Source organism: Montipora foliosa, chromosome 4 (assembly GCF_036669935.1).
Source record: "Montipora foliosa isolate CH-2021 chromosome 4, ASM3666993v2, whole genome shotgun sequence".
NCBI classification, from domain to species: domain Eukaryota; kingdom Metazoa; phylum Cnidaria; class Anthozoa; order Scleractinia; family Acroporidae; genus Montipora; species Montipora foliosa.
Window position 1 is genome coordinate 49249544 of NC_090872.1, and position 21528 is coordinate 49271071.

The following is a 21528-nucleotide window of genomic DNA, read 5'->3' on the forward strand; positions in this document are numbered from 1 at the left end:
ACGCCAGATTTTCCTTGAAAAGGAAAATTTGTCCACTATTCCCCATCCACACGAGCAATTTTTCCTTGTCAAGGAAAATTGCTCGTGTAAATGGGGCTTTACCATTTACGACCAGAAACCGGTTGGTGCTAGGTTTGTTCAAATGGTAAGCAAAATGGGAAATTTAGTTGGAAACGGCGGCAGTGTACCATTTACAAAATCCGTTCAAGGTTACCGAGAGAGTCTGGAGGGAGGCAAAATCATGGGAGTATGCAAATGTTAACACGTTTTTACTGGGTTGCCAGTATGGCAAACCCAGTAGGAATCTGCGTTTATTTCGTCGTTTTTTTATTCTTTTCCGTGTCGGTAAAAGTCTTGCCTGTCACTCCCCTGCTAAGTAGTGGCTTTGTGCATAGAGCCTTCTGCGCGTATTTTCTTAGTATCGAGAGGGTAGTGGGAAATGCGTAGATTTCTCTGGTGGACACAGTAGAACGATTAACTCATGTAGCGCGAGTGGCGTTTTAGTGGATCTTTGAACAAAATATACCCTTATGAAGCTCATGAATGGCAAGTCTATTGGATATACAGACGGTGGAATCTTAAAAGCGACGAGTAATGGACTTCGACAACAATCTATCGCCCGTCGAGACGAAATCAAAGTGAGCTGTATTTACCTGAAGTATATGGTAGTTTGACACGATTGAGTTTCTTGCCTTCACGCACGCAATGAAATAGGAAGAGGTTCTCGCCTCTAAGAGCAAAAATGTTGTTTGTTTCAATAAATTTTTCGCTGGAAAAGGATTCTGTGGTATTTTCTGCCTTTGTGAATTATAATATCATGTTGTGTATTGAATTTCCGAGCTTAAGGTTGAAATGAGATATGGGAGAAGTTTTTTAGTATTGCTCTGTAAGCAGGAAGGGTTCACAGGCCTGTTGGAAGCGTGCTTGAGTTTCAACAAAATGAACCCCAAAATCAGTGAAAAATTGTGACGCAGATGAATAATAAAGTAGCTGCCATTTCCAAAATGACGAAATTACCTGGTGATGAATAACGTCGAACGCGTCTTGGAGAGTAAATTTTGACTTTGAATAAACAAGAGTTGGGGGATTGTGATCTTTGCTTTGACTTCGCTCATTTCGTCGTCAAACTTTATAACACTTGACAGAAAAAGAAACTTACAAAAACCCAGTATCTTGCCATCATTTGACACAGATGCTTCACTGTTTGGCGAGTAAACATGCCGCGGTAACTTAATCACGGCGCCCGCTGAATTCCGGCCATGTCACTTTCGATTTGGCGATTTATTTGAACGTAGCAGAAATCTCCCAAAATGTTTGTCGCTGATCGTAACTTTTTATATTCTATATTCACGGTTCAAAATTAATGTTGTTTTCATGTCGTAAATATGTTATTCTCGATCGACCGTCCTGGAGACTTTCTTCTGCTCTTTCTAAAAAATGTGTATCAATAGTTATTTACTTTTGCATCAATATTTGTTTTTGCATAAAGCAAGCTAACAAGATCTGTACCTTGCTGAGTTCGCATTTGTTAGCGTTAATAGTATTTTCGGTCCGATGCTTCTGTTTTATGAGGAGTATATTGTTTTGGTCTCCCATCCAAACACTAACTCCGCCGAACAGGGATTAAGAGTGAATCTACGAGAGCACCAGGCAGGGCTGCTACATGCCATTTCACCGATTTCTATGAAACTTTGCCAGTTTAAAGGGTCTACCCCAAATCTGAAAAATACAAACTGGTTTCTGTTTTGGATCTTTCAGGGGGGAGATAGGCCACCCCGTGGATTTATCAGACTTTTACCATGGAAATTGCTTCAAATTGTGCAAAATATATGAAGCTCTCAGTACAACTGTATTTGACCTATTGATTTGAGGGTGTTCACCCATATTGATACATCCTTAGTGAACGCAAGGAACAAGTGTCAGTCAGTTTGATTGATGGCTTGTCAATCAACCCAGAAAAATAAGTGAGTGCGTTGTGAGACATTTTGAAAAATTCAAATATTTGATGATTTCAAATATCTTCCGTTGCCAGAGAGCCTCAACAGTAATTTTTATGTCCCTTTGTAGTCCATTATTTCGTCTCTTAACAACATCAAAAATATTTTTGGGCACTCCCTTTTTTTCGGTTTAGATGCCACTTATAAACAGCACATAAAACGCGTTTCTTTCAACTTCACTTGACACACAATTCTGGCAATTGACGGCCACTCTGGCAGACAAACCGAAATGTTCGAGCTTCTTATACAAGAAATTTATCACGGATGGTAAGAAATAATAAAAACTTTTGATATTTTGAGAAGACATCAAAGATTCACGTTTAAAAGAGATGCGTGTCACCAAACTATTGACGGCAAAATCGCGATGTTTATGTTTTGCTTCTCAAAATCAGCTAATTGCTGTTGTACGGCATGAAACATTCATAATTGTTTCATTTAACTGTTTATTTTCGTAACTGGGTTTTCACAGTTTCTCAGCTGGGGGGATTTTAGGGTCACATGTCAAGTGCCTCATGACAAGCAAATTCCAGTGTACAATAACATTGCCATTTAACTGCAGGTCATATCTGGGTCCAATGACTGGCATTGACAGCTCCGGAAGCGGTGTCTTTTGTTTTTTTCGATTTTTTTCAAAATCTGCCTGCTCCACCCATACACTTCGGTGTCTTTGAAGTTTCTGCGAAATTTCCGAAATTTTAGAAATTTGTGAAACATCGGTCGCATAAGGAAATGTCGTGTGATGTCAGATTTTAATGTTACACAAACACAAATTTGGTCAAAATTTCCTTAGTGCGACCCACTCCTTCGACCCTGAAATTAAAATCACTTTAAACATAACCGCCTATCAAAGAATTCACACTTCCGCCAAAAGTTTTCACTCCTTCACTTCGGCAACTGCATTGATCGCATTTCATCCACGTAAGTTATCATTTACGGCCACATACTGTGGAATCCGTCATTTCAAGTACGCATTCAAATTGTGAGATTTGCGATGGCTCAGTTATTGCGTTCATTTACCAGCCTCTGTGGAAACATATGTGATATTTCTTCGCGCTGGCCAGGCCGGCAGCAACTTGTACGCCTGAGTTCATAAAAGAACATCTGAGTGACGTCAAAGTATCACAAACGAGCGTTGCATCTGAGAAGGAGCATATTCTGGCTCGCATTGGTTCATTTGATGATTCCAATGGCCGCAATTTCACAATATGCACCAAACATCGAGCAGAACTTGGAGTAAGATTCAGACCTACAACGAAGTGCCAGCATCCCCTACATGGAAATCAGAGGCGAAAGGTTGAGAGGGGGACAAATCCCAAGATGGCAAAAGAAATCAAAGCAAAGTGGAACAATGTTGTCCCAGTTGGTGCAGGTATTTTAGATAAAGCTTTGCTATCTACAGATATTAAGAAACTAAGTTTGCAACACTTTTAACAGCCTGGGGCGGTAGGTGCATCCACTGCAATGACTGCATTAAAAATAATTCTGGAAAGCGGACACGAGCTCCAATTGCTAGGTATATGCAGAAACTAAGGAACTGGAAAAAGAGAAACTGGACTCTGATGTTACCACCTTGGGAACAGGATCGTTAGTGCCCTCTGAAACTCCAGTTCCTAGTGGGGAACAGGCCTTGTATCAGACTCCAGGACCATCTGGAGAGCAGGGAACAGAACAGATGCCTGAGACAGCCGAAGAGGAACTGGTGCTACCGCGTTTGCATGTGCGATTTCAAGATGATTTTTTAAGTCAGGTAATAAAGACCACAGAAGATTGATCATGTGTTTACTCAATTGAATTTATAATTCTGGGTTTTTAAGATACGCCAGAATTATGGTATCATATTAGTGCAGGCCTTCAAGACGAAGAAGCAAGAGGAATTGTCTCACGTCTCCGAGATGGTAGACGCTATCTGTCCACTGACTTCAAGCTGCACATCTCGAATGAAACACCCTGTGCCGATCATTACAGTGTGTAAGCGCTAAGCTGTGATGAAGCCGAGTACCGTGGAACCTGTTCCCATCAGCACAACATCAGTTGTGACCGATGCAGTGACTTGAGAGATGCCATCTTGGACATTCAAGTTGCATTATCTAATTTTATTTGTGTATGAAGAGTACATGAGAGAAACCCTGACACTGAAGGCACTTATTTGCTGAAACCAATTCGTGACCCTATGCATTAAACCATAGGATGTCCATCACTCTGAACATTAATCTCAATAGGCTGACAGTCTTGTTATCTTTCCTTTTCTTAGCGACAATGAAAAACTGGAGGAACTTGAGCACGATCTCCAAGCTCCAAGACTTGAAGAGTGGAAATCCCACATTGTACATCCGTGCACCAAGATGCTGTGAAGACCACTGTTGTAGATGTCCTTTCGCAAACGGAGACTTTATAAGACATGGACTGGGCCATAAAGTTCCTGCCAACAGGCTATAGAGAGACGCAGCGCGATTGGTTCTGTAAAAAACGAAAGCCATGGCACATTACTGTTGCTATTTTGAAAGCAGATAACGAGAATATCGAGGTACTAGATTTCATCTTATCCCATAAAATAAAACTGAAATTTAAAACTTAAAGCTAAATTCATGGCAGCACTATAATAAGGCGCACAGTTTTACAAATCTAACCGACACCAAAGCAAACTAAAAATGTCACAGAGATTATCCAATGAAGACTTCATTTGTTTAAAATCAACCACTCATTTTCAGACGCGAACCTACATTCATCTTTTCGACGAGTGCATCCAGAACTGGTTTGCGGTAGCATCCATAATAGAAAACACTTTAGCAACGCTGAAAGCTCTAAAGCCAGATCTCAGCCAGGCGTACTGATGTCCGACAACGCCGGATTCTACCACTGCGGCTATCTTTTGCTGTCACTCCCCGGCAGTGCTGATCGTACTGGAGTCAAAATCGCATGCTATGACAACCACAAGCAGGGAAAGACATCTGTGATCGCCGGATCGCAGCACGCAAAAGCCACATGCGCCGCTTCCTAAATAAAGGTAATGATGTAAAGACAGCCAGCGACATGAAAGCTGCTATTGAGTCATAAGGAGGAATAAAGGGCTGTTATGCGGCAGTGTGTCGAGCACAACCATCTGCGCAGACAATGACAAAGCATACCATGACAGGAGTGTAGGGATTGCACAACTTCTCTTAAGAGAATGGAGGCATGAGGGTGTGGCGTGCCTATGATGTCGGTCTGGGAAAATTCTATAGCGAGACCCAGCTGGCCAGGTTTGGAACAGGTTTGGCCAGGATGTCCCACTGAGCTCATCATAGTGAAACCCTTCAAGAGACCGATCATGGAAGCAGGTACATATTAGCAAGGTCAAGTCATCAAGAGCCATCTCTGAGCCTGGGCCATCACAAGAACAACCTCACCTGTCACAGACAGATGAAGAAAGCGCGAAGTTTTCCTGTCCAGAGGAAGGATGTGTAAAGACGTTCCAGTCATTCGCCGCTCTCCAAAGGCACCTGGATGTCGGTAAGCACATGCTAAAGCTTGCCAAAGAGTCTGCGTACGACGAGATAAAGGGGAAATGGACAGAGGCGTGTCATTCCGTAGGTGGTGGCTACGGTCCTGGTCAGACATCAGCAAAAGATTCTGATGACCAGTCCCCGGCTGGACAGTTGGAACTCGGATGGGCCCTGAGGAGACCATGGAAATCAGTTGCCTTTTCAGAGAAAGCCAAGAGCCATTTGGTAGACATGTTTCGGACAGGACTGGAAACCGGCAAGAGGGCAAACGCTTCTAGTATGACGTCTTTAAGAGATGACACTGGCCAGAAAATGTTTGCCAACACCAACTGGTTGATAGAGCAGCAGATTGCTCGCTACTTTAGCCGACTCGCCGCCCTAAACAAAAGTGGCCACTTGCAGAGGGCCCGCACTGTAAGTTTGAATGAGAACAATCATTTCAGTCTTGTCCATTTGTGTCCACCCATGCTTTTCTTTCCTTTGGCTGCAGTTATTTTATGTTGTCCAACAGTTTTAAGTGGTTATAGCATAAAAATACATGCATAGAGCTCTGGATCACCTTAATACATTTCCTTAGTGAAATACATCAGCAATCTGTGAATGTATAAAATGCAAGTCACACTACATTTCCTAAGCGTCACATGGAATGTTATGAAATGTTCAATGATGTTAAGCGACAACAACCCTATCGCTCCTAATCTTCTTTCCTGGAAGCAAAGCTTAAATTACGAATTTATTAGATCATCTGGCATCCCTGTATATGCTAGTTGGCAGATTTTCTCTTCCTTTTATTTTCTGTATTGTACACTGGAATTTGCTTGTCAAAAAGCATTTGACATGTGACCTTGAAATCCCCCAGCTGGGAAACTGTGAAAACCCAGTTATGAAAATAAACAGTTAAATGAAACAATTATGAATGTTTCATGCCGTACAATAGCAATTAGCTGATTTTGAGAAGCAAATTTCTAAAATAGCAACCTCAAAACAGAAACATCGCGATTTTACCATCGATATTTTGGTGACATGCATCTCTTTTTAATGTGAATCTTCGATGTCTTCTCAAAATATCAGAAGTTTTCATTATTTCTTACCGTCCGTGATAAATTTCTCGTATAAGAAGCTGGAACATTTCGGTTTGTCTGCCAGAGTGGCCGCGAATTGCCAGAATTGTGTGTCAAGTGAAGTTGAAAGAAACGCGTTTTATGTGCTGTTTATAAGTGGCATCTGAACCGAAAAAACGGGAGTGCCCAAAAATATTTTTGATGTTGTTAAGAGACAAAATAATGGACTACAAAGGGATATAAAAATTACTGTTGAGGCTCTCTGGCAACGGGAGATATTTGACTTCAAAATCCCCAAATATTTGAATTTTTCAAAATGTCTCACAATGCACTCACTTATTTTTCTGGGTTGATTGACAAGCCGTCAGTCAAACTGACTGACACTTGTTCATTGCGTTCACTAAGGATGTATCAATATGTGTGAACACCCTCAAATCATTAGGTCAAATACAGTTGTACTGAGAGCTTCATATATTTTGCACAATTTAAAGCAATTTACATGGTAAAAGTCTGCTAAATTCACGGGGGTGGCCTATCTGCCCACTGAAAGATCCAAAACACAAACCAGTTTGTCTTTTTCAGGTTTGAAGAAGACCCTTTAAACTGGCAAAGTTTCATGGAAATCGGTGAGATGGCATGTAGCAGCCTTGCCTGGTGCTCGTGGACTCACTCTTAACTTCAGTGAACTGCGGCATTATACAAAGCTGTCAGATGCTCAGCGGGCACGCTTAAACTTGTGGTGAAAAGAGCTTTATCAACATGTCAGCCCAGAAGCCAATGTTTCTCACTTCCCATTTATTTTCTTCAATCTTTCTGGGTTCAGTACTTTGCTAGTAACCACACGTCTTCTCAGACTATTTACCCAAGACTTCTACCATGGCACTACAATGATAGACAATACCAAAACCATATCGTGCATTGTTAGAGCTACATATTATGCAAGGACAGATCTGTTTCGTCGTACGAACGTGTAAGGACCTGTGAGCCACAGCGCCTCTTCTGGTATGACTTCTTAATGACCTTGAAAAAAATTGTTTCGAACGGTGCACATACCACAGGCAACCCAGTGTACCCGCACAGAGGGTCCAGTTGCAAAAAGAAATTCGCTTGATATTCTCGCACAATTCCGAATTAATAGGTACTCGTCCAATTTTCAGAACGTTTTCCTTCTTGCGGTTTCCGTTTCCTTGGTGGATTCTTTAGATCGGTTACTTTTTGTAAGCGGATCTAGGTTGAATAACAATAAAGAAATTCAAATAACACTCAGGAACGGGCAATTTTATTTGCGGCCTTTTCTTTTATATTTCCATTGTGATGTTGTGCCATAGTCTTGCAAAATCGTACAGCAATATAGTAAATATTAAGATTGACTTTCCATCAGGTTTTGAAACCATCGGCTGCTTCAACGACACCTCCAATCGAGCCATCCAACCATTGGAAGGAAAAGATTCCATTCTGGATGGATCGTATGGTGCTCGAAAGAACGCCATTGCAAAGTGCGCCGTGGCTGCAATGACAAAAGGATACAAGATGTTTGCAGTTCAAGATGGAGGATGGTGCGCAGCCAGTGCTACAGCGGACCAGACCTTCGACAAGTACGGCAGATCTGCAGCCTGTGGGTCCGATGGCGAAGGTGGACCGTGGGCTAATCAGGTTTATGTCATCAAAGGTAAAATGTCAAAGAAGTGTCTATTAAATGCACACAAAATTAAATGCGGTGTATTCTTGTGGAAAAAAAGACCTATTAAACTAGGACGAAGGACTAGTGTGTACTTTATCTTTATCAAACACTGAATTTGCATGGTCGTATTTGTTCCGACGGGCTTTAACAGTGTACAAAATTTTCATGAAATTGTAGATAAGAACTAGAATGGCAACTTGCGTTCTGCTCCGATTATTTCAATTGTTGTGTACAGTTTATTTGACTTTTTTTTTTTACTAAAATGCACTTTATTGTCGCAAACATGTTGCTTTTGCGAAATCTGGTCATGTTGCATGGCATTTTAGAAGATTTAATTCCACCACTCCAGTCAAGAAATACTCTATATTTAATAAACGGTTCTATTCAAATAGACACTTGATTGCTTTGCTATTTCCCATTTATTAAGAATACATTCAAGAAGATCACTCCATTCTGATTGGACATATGCAGTAAAATTGTAATCTTCAACTTTTACTCTTCTATGGCAAGTAATGCAACGCCAATTGCAATAAGAGGGGCATTAACAAAAGAAAGGTGACCGAGAGGAATTTTTGTACTTTTAATACCAAGCAGGGGCAAAACTTAACAAAAAATGATGACAAATTACTCTACAAAACACACTACTCAAACCTGGATTAAAGGTCTTTCATAGCTTAACTGACGTTTATGTAGGTCCTTTTTTTCTTAAGAATTGGTCTGGCAGTTTTTGGTAGCATTTATTGCAAAAAAAATCACTTGATATTCTCGCACAATTCCGAATTTATAGGTACTCGTCCAATTTTTAGAACGTTTTCCTTTTTGCGGTTTCCGTTTTCCTTGGTGGATTGTTTAGATCGGTTACTTTTTGTAAGCGGATCTAGGTTGAATAACAGTAAAGAAATTCAAATAACACTCAGGAACGGGCAATTTTATTTGCGGCCTTTTCTTTTATATTTCCATTGTTATGTTGTGCCATAGTCTTGCAAAATCGTACAGCAATATAGTAAATATTAAGATTGACTTTCCATCAGGTTTTGAAACCATCGGCTGCTTCAAAGACACCTCCAATCGAGCCATCCAACCATTGGAAGAAAAAGATTCCATTCTGGATGGATGGTATGGTGCTCGAAAGAACGCCATTGCAAAGTGCGCCGTGGCTGCAATGAGAAAAGGATACAAGATGTTTGCAGTTCAAGATGGAGGATGGTTCGCAGCCAGTGCTACAGCGGACCAGACCTTCGACAAGTACGGCAGATCTGCAGCCTGTGGGTCCGATGGCGAAGGTGGACCGGCGGCCAATCAGTTTTATGTCATCAAAGGTAAAATGTCAAAGAAGTGTCTATTAAATGCACAAAAAATAAAATGCGGTGTTTTCTTGTGGAAAAAAGACCTAATGAACTAGGACGAAGGACTAGTGTGTACTTCATCTTTATCAAACATTGAATTTGCATGGTCTTATTTGTTCCGACTTGCTTTAACAGTATACAGATTTGTCATGAAATTGTAGATAAGAAGTAGAATGCCAACTCGCGTTCTGCTCCGATTATCTCAATTGTTGCGTACAGTTTATTTGACTTTTTTTTTTACTAAAATGCACTTTATTGTCGTAAACATGTTGCCTTTGCGAAATCTGGTCATGTTGCATGGCATTTTAGAAGATTTCATTCCACCGCTCCAGTCAAGAAATACTCTATATTTAATAAACGGTTCTATTTAAATAGACACTTGACTGCTTTGCTATTTCCCATTTATTAAGAATACATTCAAGAAGATCACTCCATTCTGATTGGACATATGCAGTAAAATTGTAATCTTCAACTTGTACTCTTGTATGGCAAGTAATGCAACGCCAATTGCAATAAGAGAGGCATAAACAAAACAAAGGTGACCGAGAGGAATTTCTGTACTTTTAATACCAAGCAGGGGCAAAACTTAACAAAAGATGATGACAAATTACTTTACAAAACACAGTACTTAAACCTGGATTAAAGGTCTTTCATAGCTTAACTGACGTTTATGTAGGTCCTTTTTTTCTTAAGAAATGTTGTAGCATTTTTTGGTAGCATTTATTGCAAAAAAAATCACTTGATATTCTCGCAGAATTCCGAATTAATAGGTTCTCGTCCAATTTTCAGAACGTTTTCCTTTTTGCGGTTTCCGTTTTCCTTGGTGGATTGTTTAGATCGGTTACTTTTTGTAAGCGGATCTAGGTTGAATAACAGTAAAGAAATTCAAATAACACTCAGGAACGGGCAATTTTATTTGGGGCCTTTTCTTTTATATTTCCATTGTTATGTTGTGCCCTAGTCTTGCAAAATCGTACAGCAATATAGTAAATATTAAGATTGACTTTCCATCAGGTTTTGAAACCATCGGCTGCTTCAAAGACAGCTTGAATCGAGCCATCCAACCATTGGAAGAAAAAGATTCCATTCTGGATGGATGGTATGGTGCTCGAAAGAATGCCATTGCAAAGTGCGCCGTGGCTGCAATGAGAAAAGGATACAAGATGTTTGCAGTTCAACATGGTGGATGGTGCGCAGCCAGTGCTACAGCGGACCAGACCTTCGACAAGTAAGGCAGATCTGCAGCCTGTGGGTCCGATGGCGAAGGTGGACAGGGGGCCAATCAGGTTTACGTCATCAAAGGTAAAATGTCAAATAAGTGTCTATTAAATGCACAAAAAATAAAATGCGGTGTTTTCTTGTGGAAAAAAGACCTAATGAACTAGGACGAAGGACTAGTGTGTACTTCATCTTTATCAAACACTGAAATTGCATGGTCGTATTTGTTCCCACGGGCTTTAACAGTCTACAAATTTGTCATAAAATTTTAGATAAGAACTAGAATGGCAACTCGCGTTCTGCTCCGATTATTTCAATTGTTGTGTACAGTTTATTTGACTTTTTTTTTTAGTAAAATACACTTTATTGTCGTAAACATGTTGCTTTTGCGAAATCGGGTCATGTTGCATGTCATTTTAGAAGATTTAATTCCACCGCTCCAGTCAAGAAATACTCTATATTTAATAAACGGTTCTATTCAAATAGACACTTGATTGCTTTGCTATTTCCCATTTTTTAAGAATACATTTAAGAAGATCACTCCATTCTGATTGGACATATGCAGTAAAATTGTAATCTTCAACTTGTACTCTTGTATGGCAAGTAATGCAACGCCAATTGCAATAAGAGGGGCATAAACAAAAGAAAGGTGACCGAGAGGAATTTTTGTACTTTTAATACCAAGCAGGGGCAAAACTTAACAAAAAATGATGACAAATTACTCTACAAAACACAGTACTCAAACCTGTATTAAAGGTCTTTCATAGCTTACCTGACGTTTATTTAGGTCCTTTTTTTCTTAAGAAATGTTCTAGCAGTTTTTGGTAGCATTTATTGCAAAAAAAATCAGTTGATATTCTCGCAAAATTCCGAATTAATAGGTACTCGTCCAATTTTCAGAACGTTTTCCTTTTTGCGGTTTCCGTTTTCCTTGGTGGATTGTTTAGATCGGTTACTTTTTGTAAGCGGATCTAGGTTGAATAACAGTAAAGAAATTCAAATAACACTCAGGAACGGGCAATTTTATTTGCGGCCTTTTCTTTTATATTTCCATTGTTATGTTGTGCCATAGTCTTGCAAAATCGTACAGCAATATAGTAAATATTAAGATTGACTTTCCATCAGGTTTTGAAACCATCGGCTGCTTCAAAGACACCTCCAATCGAGCCATCCAACCATTGGAAGAAAAAGATTCCATTCTGGATGGATGGTATGGTGCTCGAAAGAACGCCATTGCAAAGTGTGCCGTGGCTGCAATGAGAAAAGGATACAAGATGTTTGCAGTTCAAGATGGAGGATGGTGCGCAGCCAGTGCTACAGCGGACCAGACCTTCGACAAGTACGGCAGATCTGCAGCCTGTGGAACCGATGGCAAAGGTGGACCGGGGGTCAATCAGGTTTATGTCATCAAAGGTAAAATGCCAAAGAAGTGTCTATTAAATGCACAAAAGATAAAATGCGGTGTTTTTTTGTGGAAAATAAGCCTAATGAACTAGGACGAAGGACTAAAGTGTACTTCATCTTTATCAAACACTGAATTTGCATGGTCGTATTTGTTCCGACGGGCTTTAACAGTGTACAAATTTGTCATGAAATTGTAGATAAGAACTAGAATGGCAACTTGCGTTCTGCTCCGATTATTTCAATTGTTGTGTACAGTTTATTTGACTTTTTTTTCGTACTAAAATGCACTTTATTGTCGTAAACATGTTGCTTTTGCGAAATCTGGTCATGTTGCCCTGCATTTTAAAAGATTTAATTCCGCCACTCCAGTCAAGAAATACTCTATATTTAATAAACGGTTCTATTCAAATAGACACTTGATTGCTTTATTATTTCCCATTTATTAAGAATGCATTTGAGAAGATCACTCCATTCTGATTGGACATATGCAGTAAAATTGTAATCTTCAACTTGTACTCTTCTATGGCAAGTAATGCAACGCCAATTGCAATAAGAGGGGCATTAACAAAAGAAAGGTGACCGAGAGGAATTTTTGTACTTTTAATACCAAGCAGGGGCAAAACTTAACAAAAAATGATGACAAATTACTCTACAAAACACAGTACTCAAACCTGGATTAAAGGTCTTTCATAGCTTAACTGACGTTTATGTAGGTCCTTTTTTTCTTAAGAATTGGTCTAGCAGTTTTTGGTAGCATTTATTGCAAAAAAAATCACTTGATATTCTCGCAGAATTCCGAATTAATAGGTACTTGTCCAATTTTTAGAACGTTTTCCTTTTTGCGGTTTCCGTTTTCCTTGGTGGATTGTTTAGATCGGTTACTTTTTGTAAGCGGATCTAGGTTGAATAACAGTAAAGAAATTCAAATAACACTCAGGGACGGGCAATTTTATTTGCGGCCTTTTCTTTTATATTTCCATTAATATGTTGTGCCATAGTCTTGCAAAATCGTACAGCAATATAGTAAATATTAAGATTGACTTTCCATCAGGTTTTGAAACCATCGGCTGCTTCAAAGACACCTCCAATCGAGCCATCCAACCATTGGAAGAAAAAGATTCCATTCTGGATGGATGGTATGGTGCTCGAAAGAACGCCATTGCAAAGTGTGCCGTGGCTGCAATGAGAAAAGGATACAAGATGTTTGCAGTTCAAGATGGAGGATGGTGCGCAGCCAGTGCTACAGCGGACCAGACCTTCGACAAGTACGGCAGATCTGCAGCCTGTGGGTCCGATGGCGACGGTGGACCGGGGGCTAATGAGGTTTATGTCATCAAAGGTAAAATGTCAAAGAAGTGTCTATTAAATGCACAAAAAAAAAAAGCGGTGTTTTCTTGTGGAAAAAAGACCTAATGAACTAGGACGAAGGACTAGTGTGTACTTCATCTTTATCAAACATTGAATTTGCATGATCGTATGTGTTCCGACGGGCTTTAACAGTATACAAGTTTGTCATGAAATTGTAGATAAGAATTAGAATGGCAACTCGCGTTCTGCTCCGATTATCTCAATTGTTGTGTACAGTTTATTTGACCTTTTTTTTTTTACTAAAATGCACTTTGTTGTCGTAAACATGTTGCCTTTGCGAAATCTGGTCATGTTGCATGGCATTTTAGAAGATTTAATTCCACCGCTCCAGTCAAGAAATACTCTATATTTAATAAACGGTTCTATTTAAATAGACAATTGATTGCTTTGCTATTTCCCATTTATTAAGAATACATTCAAGAAGATCACTCCATTCTGATTGGACATATGCAGTAAAATTGTAATCTTCAACTTGTACTCTTGTATGGCAAGTAATGCAACGCCAATTGCAATAAGAGGGGCATAAACAAAAGAAAGGTGACCGAGAGGAATTTTTGTACTTTTAATACCAAGCAGGGGCAAAACTTAACAAAAAATGATGACAAATTACTCTACAAAACACAGTACTCAAACCTGGATTAAAGGTCTTTAGTAGCTTAACTGACGTTTATGTAGATCCTTCTTTTCTTAAGAATTGGTGTAGCACTTTTTGGTAGCATTTATTGCAAAAAAATTCACTTGATATTCTCGCACAATTCCGAATTAATAGGTACTCGTCCAATTTTCAGAACGTTTTCCTTTTTGCGGTTTCCGTTTTCCTTGGTGAATTGTTTAGATCGGTTACTTTTTGTAAGCGGATCTAGGTTGAATAACAATAAAGAAATTCAAAGAACACTCAGGAACGGGCAATTTTATTTGCATCCTTTTCTTTTATATTTCCATTGTGATGTTGTGCCATAGTCTTGGAAAATCGTACAGCAATATAGTAAAAATTAAGATTGAACTTCCATCAGGTTTTGAAACCATCGGCTGCTTCAACGACACCTTAAATCGAGCCATCCAACCATTGGAAGGAAAAGATTCCATTCTGGATGGATCGTATGGTTCTCGAAAGAACGCCATTGCAAAGTGCGCCGTTGCTGCAATGAGAAAAGGATACAAGATGTTTGCAGTTCAACATGGAGGATGGTGCGCGGCAAGTGCTACAGCGGACCAGACCTTCGACAAGTACGGCAGATCTGCAGCCTGTGGGTCCGATGGCGAAGGTGGACCGGGGGCCAATCAGGTTTATTTCATCAAAGGTAAAATGTCAAAGAAGTGTCTATTAAATGCACAAGAAATAAAATGCGGTGTTTTCTTGTGGAAAAAAGTCCTAATGATCTAGGACAAAGAACTAGTGTGTACTTTATCTTTATCAAACACTGAATTAGCATGGTCGTATTTCTTCCGTCGGGCTTTAACAGTGTACAAATTTGTCATGAAATTGTAGATAAGAAGTAGAATGGCAAGTTGCGTTCTGCTCCGATTATTTCAATTGTTGTGTATAGTTTATTTAACTTTTTTTTTACTAAAATGCACTTTATTGTCGTAAACATGTTGCTTTTGCGAAATCTGGTCATGTTGCATGGCATTTTAGAAGATTTAATTCCACCGCTCCAGTCAAGAAATACTCTATATTTAATAAACGGTTCTATTCAAATAGACACTTGATTGCTTTGCTATTTCCCATTTATTAAGAATACATTCAAGAAGATCTCTCCATTCTGATTGGACATATGCAGTAAAATTGTAATCTTCAACTTGTACTCTTGTATGGCAAGTAATGCAACGCCAATTGCAATAAGAGAGGCATAAACAAAAGAAAGGTGACCGAGAGGAATTTTTGTACTTTTAATAAAAAGCAAGGGCAAACCTTAACAAAAAAACATCACAATGTACTCTACAAAACACAGTACTCAAACCTGGATAAAAGGTCTTTCATAGCTTAACTGACCTTTTTGGAAGTCGTTTTTTTCTTAAGAATTGGTCTAGCAATTTTTGGTTCCATTTATTGCAAAAAAAATTCACTTGATATTCTCGCACAATTCTGAATTAATAAATATCCGTACAATTTTCAGAACGTTTTCCTTTTTGCGGTTGCCGTTTTCCTTGGTGGATTGTTTAGATCGGTTACTTTTTGTAAGCGGATCTAGGTTGTATAAGAATAAAGAAATTCAAATAACACTCAGGAACGGGCAATTTTATTTGCGGCCTTTTGTTTTATATTTCCATTGTGATGTTGTGCCATAGTCTTGCAAAATCGTACAGCAATATAGTAAATATTAAGATTGACTTTCCATCAGGTTTTGAAACTATCGGCTGCTTCAACGACACCTCCAATCGAGCCATCCAACCATTGGAAGGAAAAGATTCCATTCTGGATGGATCGTATGGTTCTCGAAAGAACGCCATTGCAAAGTGCGCCGTGGCTGCAATGAGAAAAGGATACAAGATGTTTGCAGTTCAACATGGAGGATGGTGCGCAGCCAGTGCTACAGCGGACCAGACTTTCGACAAGTACGGCAGATCTGCAGCCTCTGGGTCCGATGGCGAAGGTGGACCGGGGGCCAATCAGGTTTATGTCATCAAAGGTAAAATGTCAAATAAGTGTCTATTAAATGCACAAAAAATAAAATGCGGTGTTTTCTTGTGGAAAAAAGACCTAATGAACTAGGACGAAGGACTAGTGTGTACTTCATCTTTATCAAACACTGAATTTGCATGGTCGTATTTGTTCCGACGAGCTTTAACACTGTACAAATTTGTCATGAAATTGTAGATAAGAACTAGAATGGGAACTCGCGTTCTGCTCCGATTATTTCAATTGTTGTGTACAGTTTATTTGACTTTTTTTTTGAGTAAAATACACTTTATTGTCGTAAACATGTTGCTTTTGCGAAATCGGGTCATGTTGCATGGCATTTTAGAAGATTTAATTCCACTGCTCCAGTCGAGAAATACTCTATATTTAATAAACGGTTCTACTCAAATAGACACTTGATTGCTTTGCTATTTCCCAATTATTAAGAATACATTCAAGAAGATCACTCCATTCTGATTGGACATATGCAGTAAAATTGTAATCTTCAACTTGTACTCTTGTATGGCAAGTAATGCAACGCCAATTGCAATAAGAGGGGCATAAACAAAAGAAAGGTGACCGAGAGGAATTTTTGTACTTTTAATACCAAGCAGGGGCAAAACTTAACAAAAAATGATGACAAATTACTGTACAAAACACAGTACTCAAACCATTATTAAAGGTCTTTCATAGCTTAACTGACGTTTATGTAGGTCCCTTTTTTCTTAAAAAATGTTCTAGCAGTTTTTGGTAGCATTTATTGCAAAAAAAATCACTTGATATTCTCGCAGAATTCCGAATTAATAGGTTCTCGTCCAATTTTCAGAACGTTTTCCTTTTTGCGGTTTCCGTTTTCCTTGGTGGATTGTTTAGATCGGTTACTTTTTGTAAGCGGATCTAGGTTGAATAACAGTAAAGAAATTCAGATAACACTCAGGAACGGGCAATTTTATTTGCGGCCTTTTCTTTTATATTTCCATTGTTATGTTGTGCCATAGTCTTTCAAAATCGTACAGCAATATAGTAAGTATTAAGATTGACTTTCCATCAGGTTTTGAAACCATCGGCTGCTTCAAAGACACCTCCAATCGAGCCATCCAACCATTGGAAGAAAAAGATTCCATTCTGGATGGATGGTATGGTGCTCGAAAGAACGCCATTGCAAAGTGCGCCGTGGCTGCAATGAGAAAAGGATACAAGATGTTTGCAGTTCAACATGGAGGATGGTGCGCAGCCAGTGCTACAGCGGACCAGACCTTCGACAAGTACGGCAGATCTGCAGCCTGTGGGTCCGATGCCGAAGGTGGACCGGGGGCCAATCAGGTTTATTTCATCAAAGGTAAAATGTCAAAGAAGTGTCTATTAAATGCACAAAAAATAAAATGCGGTGTTTTCTTGTGGAAAAAAGACCTAATGAACTAGGACGAAGGACTAGTGTGTACTTCATCTTTATCAAACATTGAATTTGCATGGTCGTATTTGTTCCGACGGGCTTTAACGGTATACAAGTTTGTCATGAAATTGTAGATAAGAATTAGAATGGCAACTCGCGTTCTGCTCCGATTATCTCAATTGTTGTGTACAGTTTATTTGACCTTTTTTTTTTACTAAAATGCACTTTGTTGTCATAAACATGTTGCCTTTGCAAAATCTGGTCATGTTGCATGGCATTTTAGAAGATTTCATTCCACCGCTCCAGTCAAGAAATACTCTATATTTAATAAACGGTTCTATTTAAATAGACAATTGATTGCTTTGCTATTTCCCATTTATTAAGAATACATTCAAGAAGATCACTCCATTCTGATTGGACATATGCAGTAAAATTGTAATCTTCAACTTGTACTCTTGTATGGCAAGTAATGCAACGCCAATTGCTATAAGAGGGGCATAAAGAAAAGAAAGGTGACCGAGAGGAATTTTTGTACTTTTAATACCAAGCAGGGGCAAAACTTAACAAAAAATGATGACAAATTACTCTACAAAACACAGTACTCAAACTTGGATTAAAGGTCTTTAGTAGCTTAACTGACGTTTATGTAGATCCTTCTTTTCTTGAGAATTGGTCTAGCAATTTTTGGTAGCTCTTATTGCAAAAAAATTCACTTGATATTCTCGCACAATTCCGAATTAATAGGTACTCGTCCAATTTTCAGAACGTTTTCCTTTTTGCGGTTTCCGTTTTCCTTGGTGGATTGTTTAGATCGGTTACTTTTTGTAAGCGGATCTAGGTTGAATAACAGTAAAGAAATTCAAATAACACTCAGGAACGGGCAATTTTATTTGCGGCCTTTTCTTTTATATTTCCATTAATATGTTGTGCCATAATCTTGCAAAATGGTACAGCAATATAGTAAATATTAAGATTGACTTTCCATCAGGTTTTGAAACCATCGGCTGCTTCAACGACACCTTGAATCGAGCCATCCAACCATTGGAAGAAAAAGATTCCATTCTGGATGGATGGTATGGTGCTCGAAAGAACGCCATTGCAAAGTGCGCCGTGGCTGCAATGAGAAAAGGATACAAGATGTTTGCAGTTCAAGATGGAGGATGGTGCGCAGCCAGTGCTACAGCGGACCAGACCTTCGACAAGTACGGCAGATCTGCAGCCTGTGGGTCCGATGCCGAAGGTGGACCGGGGGCCAATCAGGTTTATGTCATCAACGGTAAAATGTCAAAGAAGTGTCTATTAAATGCACAAAAAAAAAATGCGGTGTTTTCTTGTGGAAAAAAGACCTAATGAACTAGGACGAAGGACTAGTGTGTACTTCATCTTTATCAAACATTGAATTTGCATGATCGTATGTGTTCCGACGGGCTTTAACAGTATACAAGTTTGTCATGAAATTGTAGATAAGAATTAGAATGGCAACTCGCGTTCTGCTCCGATTATCTCAATTGTGGTGTACAGTTTATTTGACCTTTTTTTTTTTACTAAAATGCACTTTGTTGTCGTAAACATGTTGCCTTTGCGAAATCTGGTCATGTTGCATGGCATTTTAGAAGATTTAATTCCACCGCTCCAGTCAAGAAATACTCTATATTTAATAAACGGTTCTATTTAAATAGACACTTGATTGCTTTGCTATTTCCCATTTATTAAGAATACATTCAAGAAGATCACTCCATTCTGATTGGACATATGCAGTAAAATTGTAATCTTCAACTTGTACTCTTGTATGGCAAGTAATGCAACGCCAATTGCAATAAGAGGGGCATAAACAAAAGAAAGGTGACCGAGAGGAATTTTTGTACTTTTAATACCAAGCAGGGGCAAAACTTAACAAAAAATGATGACAAATTACTCTACAAAACACAGTACTCAAACCTGGATTAAAGGTCTTTAGTAGCTTAACTGACGTTTATGTAGATCCTTCTTTTCTTAAGAATTGGTGTAGCACTTTTTGGTAGCATTTATTGCAAAAAAATTCACTTGATATTCTCGCACAATTCCGAATTAATAGGTACTCGTCCAATTTTCAGAACGTTTTCCTTTTTGCGGTTTCCGTTTTCCTTGGTGAATTGTTTAGATCGGTTACTTTTTGTAAGCGGATCTAGGTTGAATAACAATAAAGAAATTCAAAGAACACTCAGGAACGGGCAATTTTATTTGCATCCTTTTCTTTTATATTTCCATTGTGATGTTGTGCCATAGTCTTGGAAAATCGTACAGCAATATAGTAAAAATTAAGATTGAACTTCCATCAGGTTTTGAAACCATCGGCTGCTTCAACGACACCTTAAATCGAGCCATCCAACCATTGGAAGGAAAAGATTCCATTCTGGATGGATCGTATGGTTCTCGAAAGAACGCCATTGCAAAGTGCGCCGTTGCTGCAATGAGAAAAGGATACAAGATGTTTGCAGTTCAACATGGAGGATGGTGCGCGGCAAGTGCTACAGCGGACCAGACCTTCGACAAGTACGGCAGATCTGCAGCCTGTGGGTCCGATGGCGAAGGTGGACCGGGGGCCAATCAGGTTTATTTCATCAAAGGTAAAATGTCAAAGAAGTGTCTATTAAATGCACAAGAAATAAAATGCGGTGTTTTCTTGTGGAAAAAAGTCCTAATGATCTAGGACAAAGAACTAGTGTGTACTTTATCTTTATCAAACACTGAATTAGCATGGTCGTATTTCTTCCGTCGGGCTTTAACAGTGTACAAATTTGTCATGAAATTGTAGATAAGAAGTAGAATGGCAACTCGCGTTCTGCTCCGATTATCTCAATTGTTGTGTACAGTTTATTTGACCTTTTTTTTTTTACTAAAATGCACTTTGTTGTCGTAAACATGTTGCCTTTGCGAAATCTGGTCATGTTGCATGGCATTTTAGAAGATTTAATTCCACCGCTCCAGTCAAGAAATACTCTATATTTAATAAACGGTTCTATTTAAATAGACACTTGATTGCTTTGCTATTTCCCATTTATTAAGAATACATTCAAGAAGATCACTCCATTCTGATTGGACATATGCAGTAAAATTGTAATCTTCAACTTGTACTCTTGTATGGCAAGTAATGCAACGCCAATTGCAATAAGAGGGGCATAAACAAAAGAAAGGTGACCGAGAGGAATTTTTGTACTTTTAATACCAAGCAGGGGCAAAACTTAACAAAAAATGATGACAAATTACTCTACAAAACACAGTACTCAAACCTGGATTAAAGGTCTTTAGTAGCTTAACTGACGTTTATGTAGATCCTTCTTTTCTTAAGAATTGGTGTAGCACTTTTTGGTAGCATTTATTGCAAAAAAATTCACTTGATATTCTCGCACAATTCCGAATTAATAGGTACTCGTCCAATTTTCAGAACGTTTTCCTTTCTGCGGTTTCCGTTTTCCTTGGTGAATTGTTTAGATCGGTTACTTTTTGTAAGCGGATCTAGGTTGAATAACAATAAAGAAATTCAAAGAACACTCAGGAACGGGCAATTTTATTTGCATCCTTTTCTTTTATATTTCCATTGTGATGTTGTGCCATAGTCTTGGAAAATCGTACAGCAATATAGTAAAAATTAAGATTGAACTTCCATCAGGTTTTGAAACCATCGGCTGCTTCAACGACACCTTAAATCGAGCCATCCAACCATTGGAAGGAAAAGATTCCATTCTGGATGGATCGTATGGTTCTCGAAAGAACGCCATTGCAAAGTGCGCCGTTGCTGCAATGAGAAAAGGATACAAGATGTTTGCAGTTCAACATGGAGGATGGTGCGCGGCAAGTGCTACAGCGGACCAGACCTTCGACAAGTACGGCAGATCTGCAGCCTGTGGGTCCGATGGCGAAGGTGGACCGGGGGCCAATCAGGTTTATTTCATCAAAGGTAAAATGTCAAAGAAGTGTC

At 39.0% G+C, this 21528-nt stretch overlaps 1 protein-coding gene across 1 annotated transcript in view; it reads left to right on the forward strand.

Annotated features, from left to right (window-relative positions):
• Window positions 1-21528, forward strand: part of LOC138000900 (uncharacterized) — a 59013-nt gene that overhangs the window by 8396 nt on the left and 29089 nt on the right. The window contains exons 3-11 of the mRNA XM_068847572.1: window positions 7922-8209; window positions 9253-9540; window positions 11911-12198; window positions 13241-13528; window positions 14571-14858; window positions 15900-16187; window positions 17229-17516; window positions 19889-20176; window positions 21220-21507. Coding sequence (XP_068703673.1) covers window positions 7922-8209; window positions 9253-9540; window positions 11911-12198; window positions 13241-13528; window positions 14571-14858; window positions 15900-16187; window positions 17229-17516; window positions 19889-20176; window positions 21220-21507 — 2592 coding nt within the window. The remainder of the gene's footprint in view (window positions 1-7921; window positions 8210-9252; window positions 9541-11910; window positions 12199-13240; window positions 13529-14570; window positions 14859-15899; window positions 16188-17228; window positions 17517-19888; window positions 20177-21219; window positions 21508-21528) is intronic.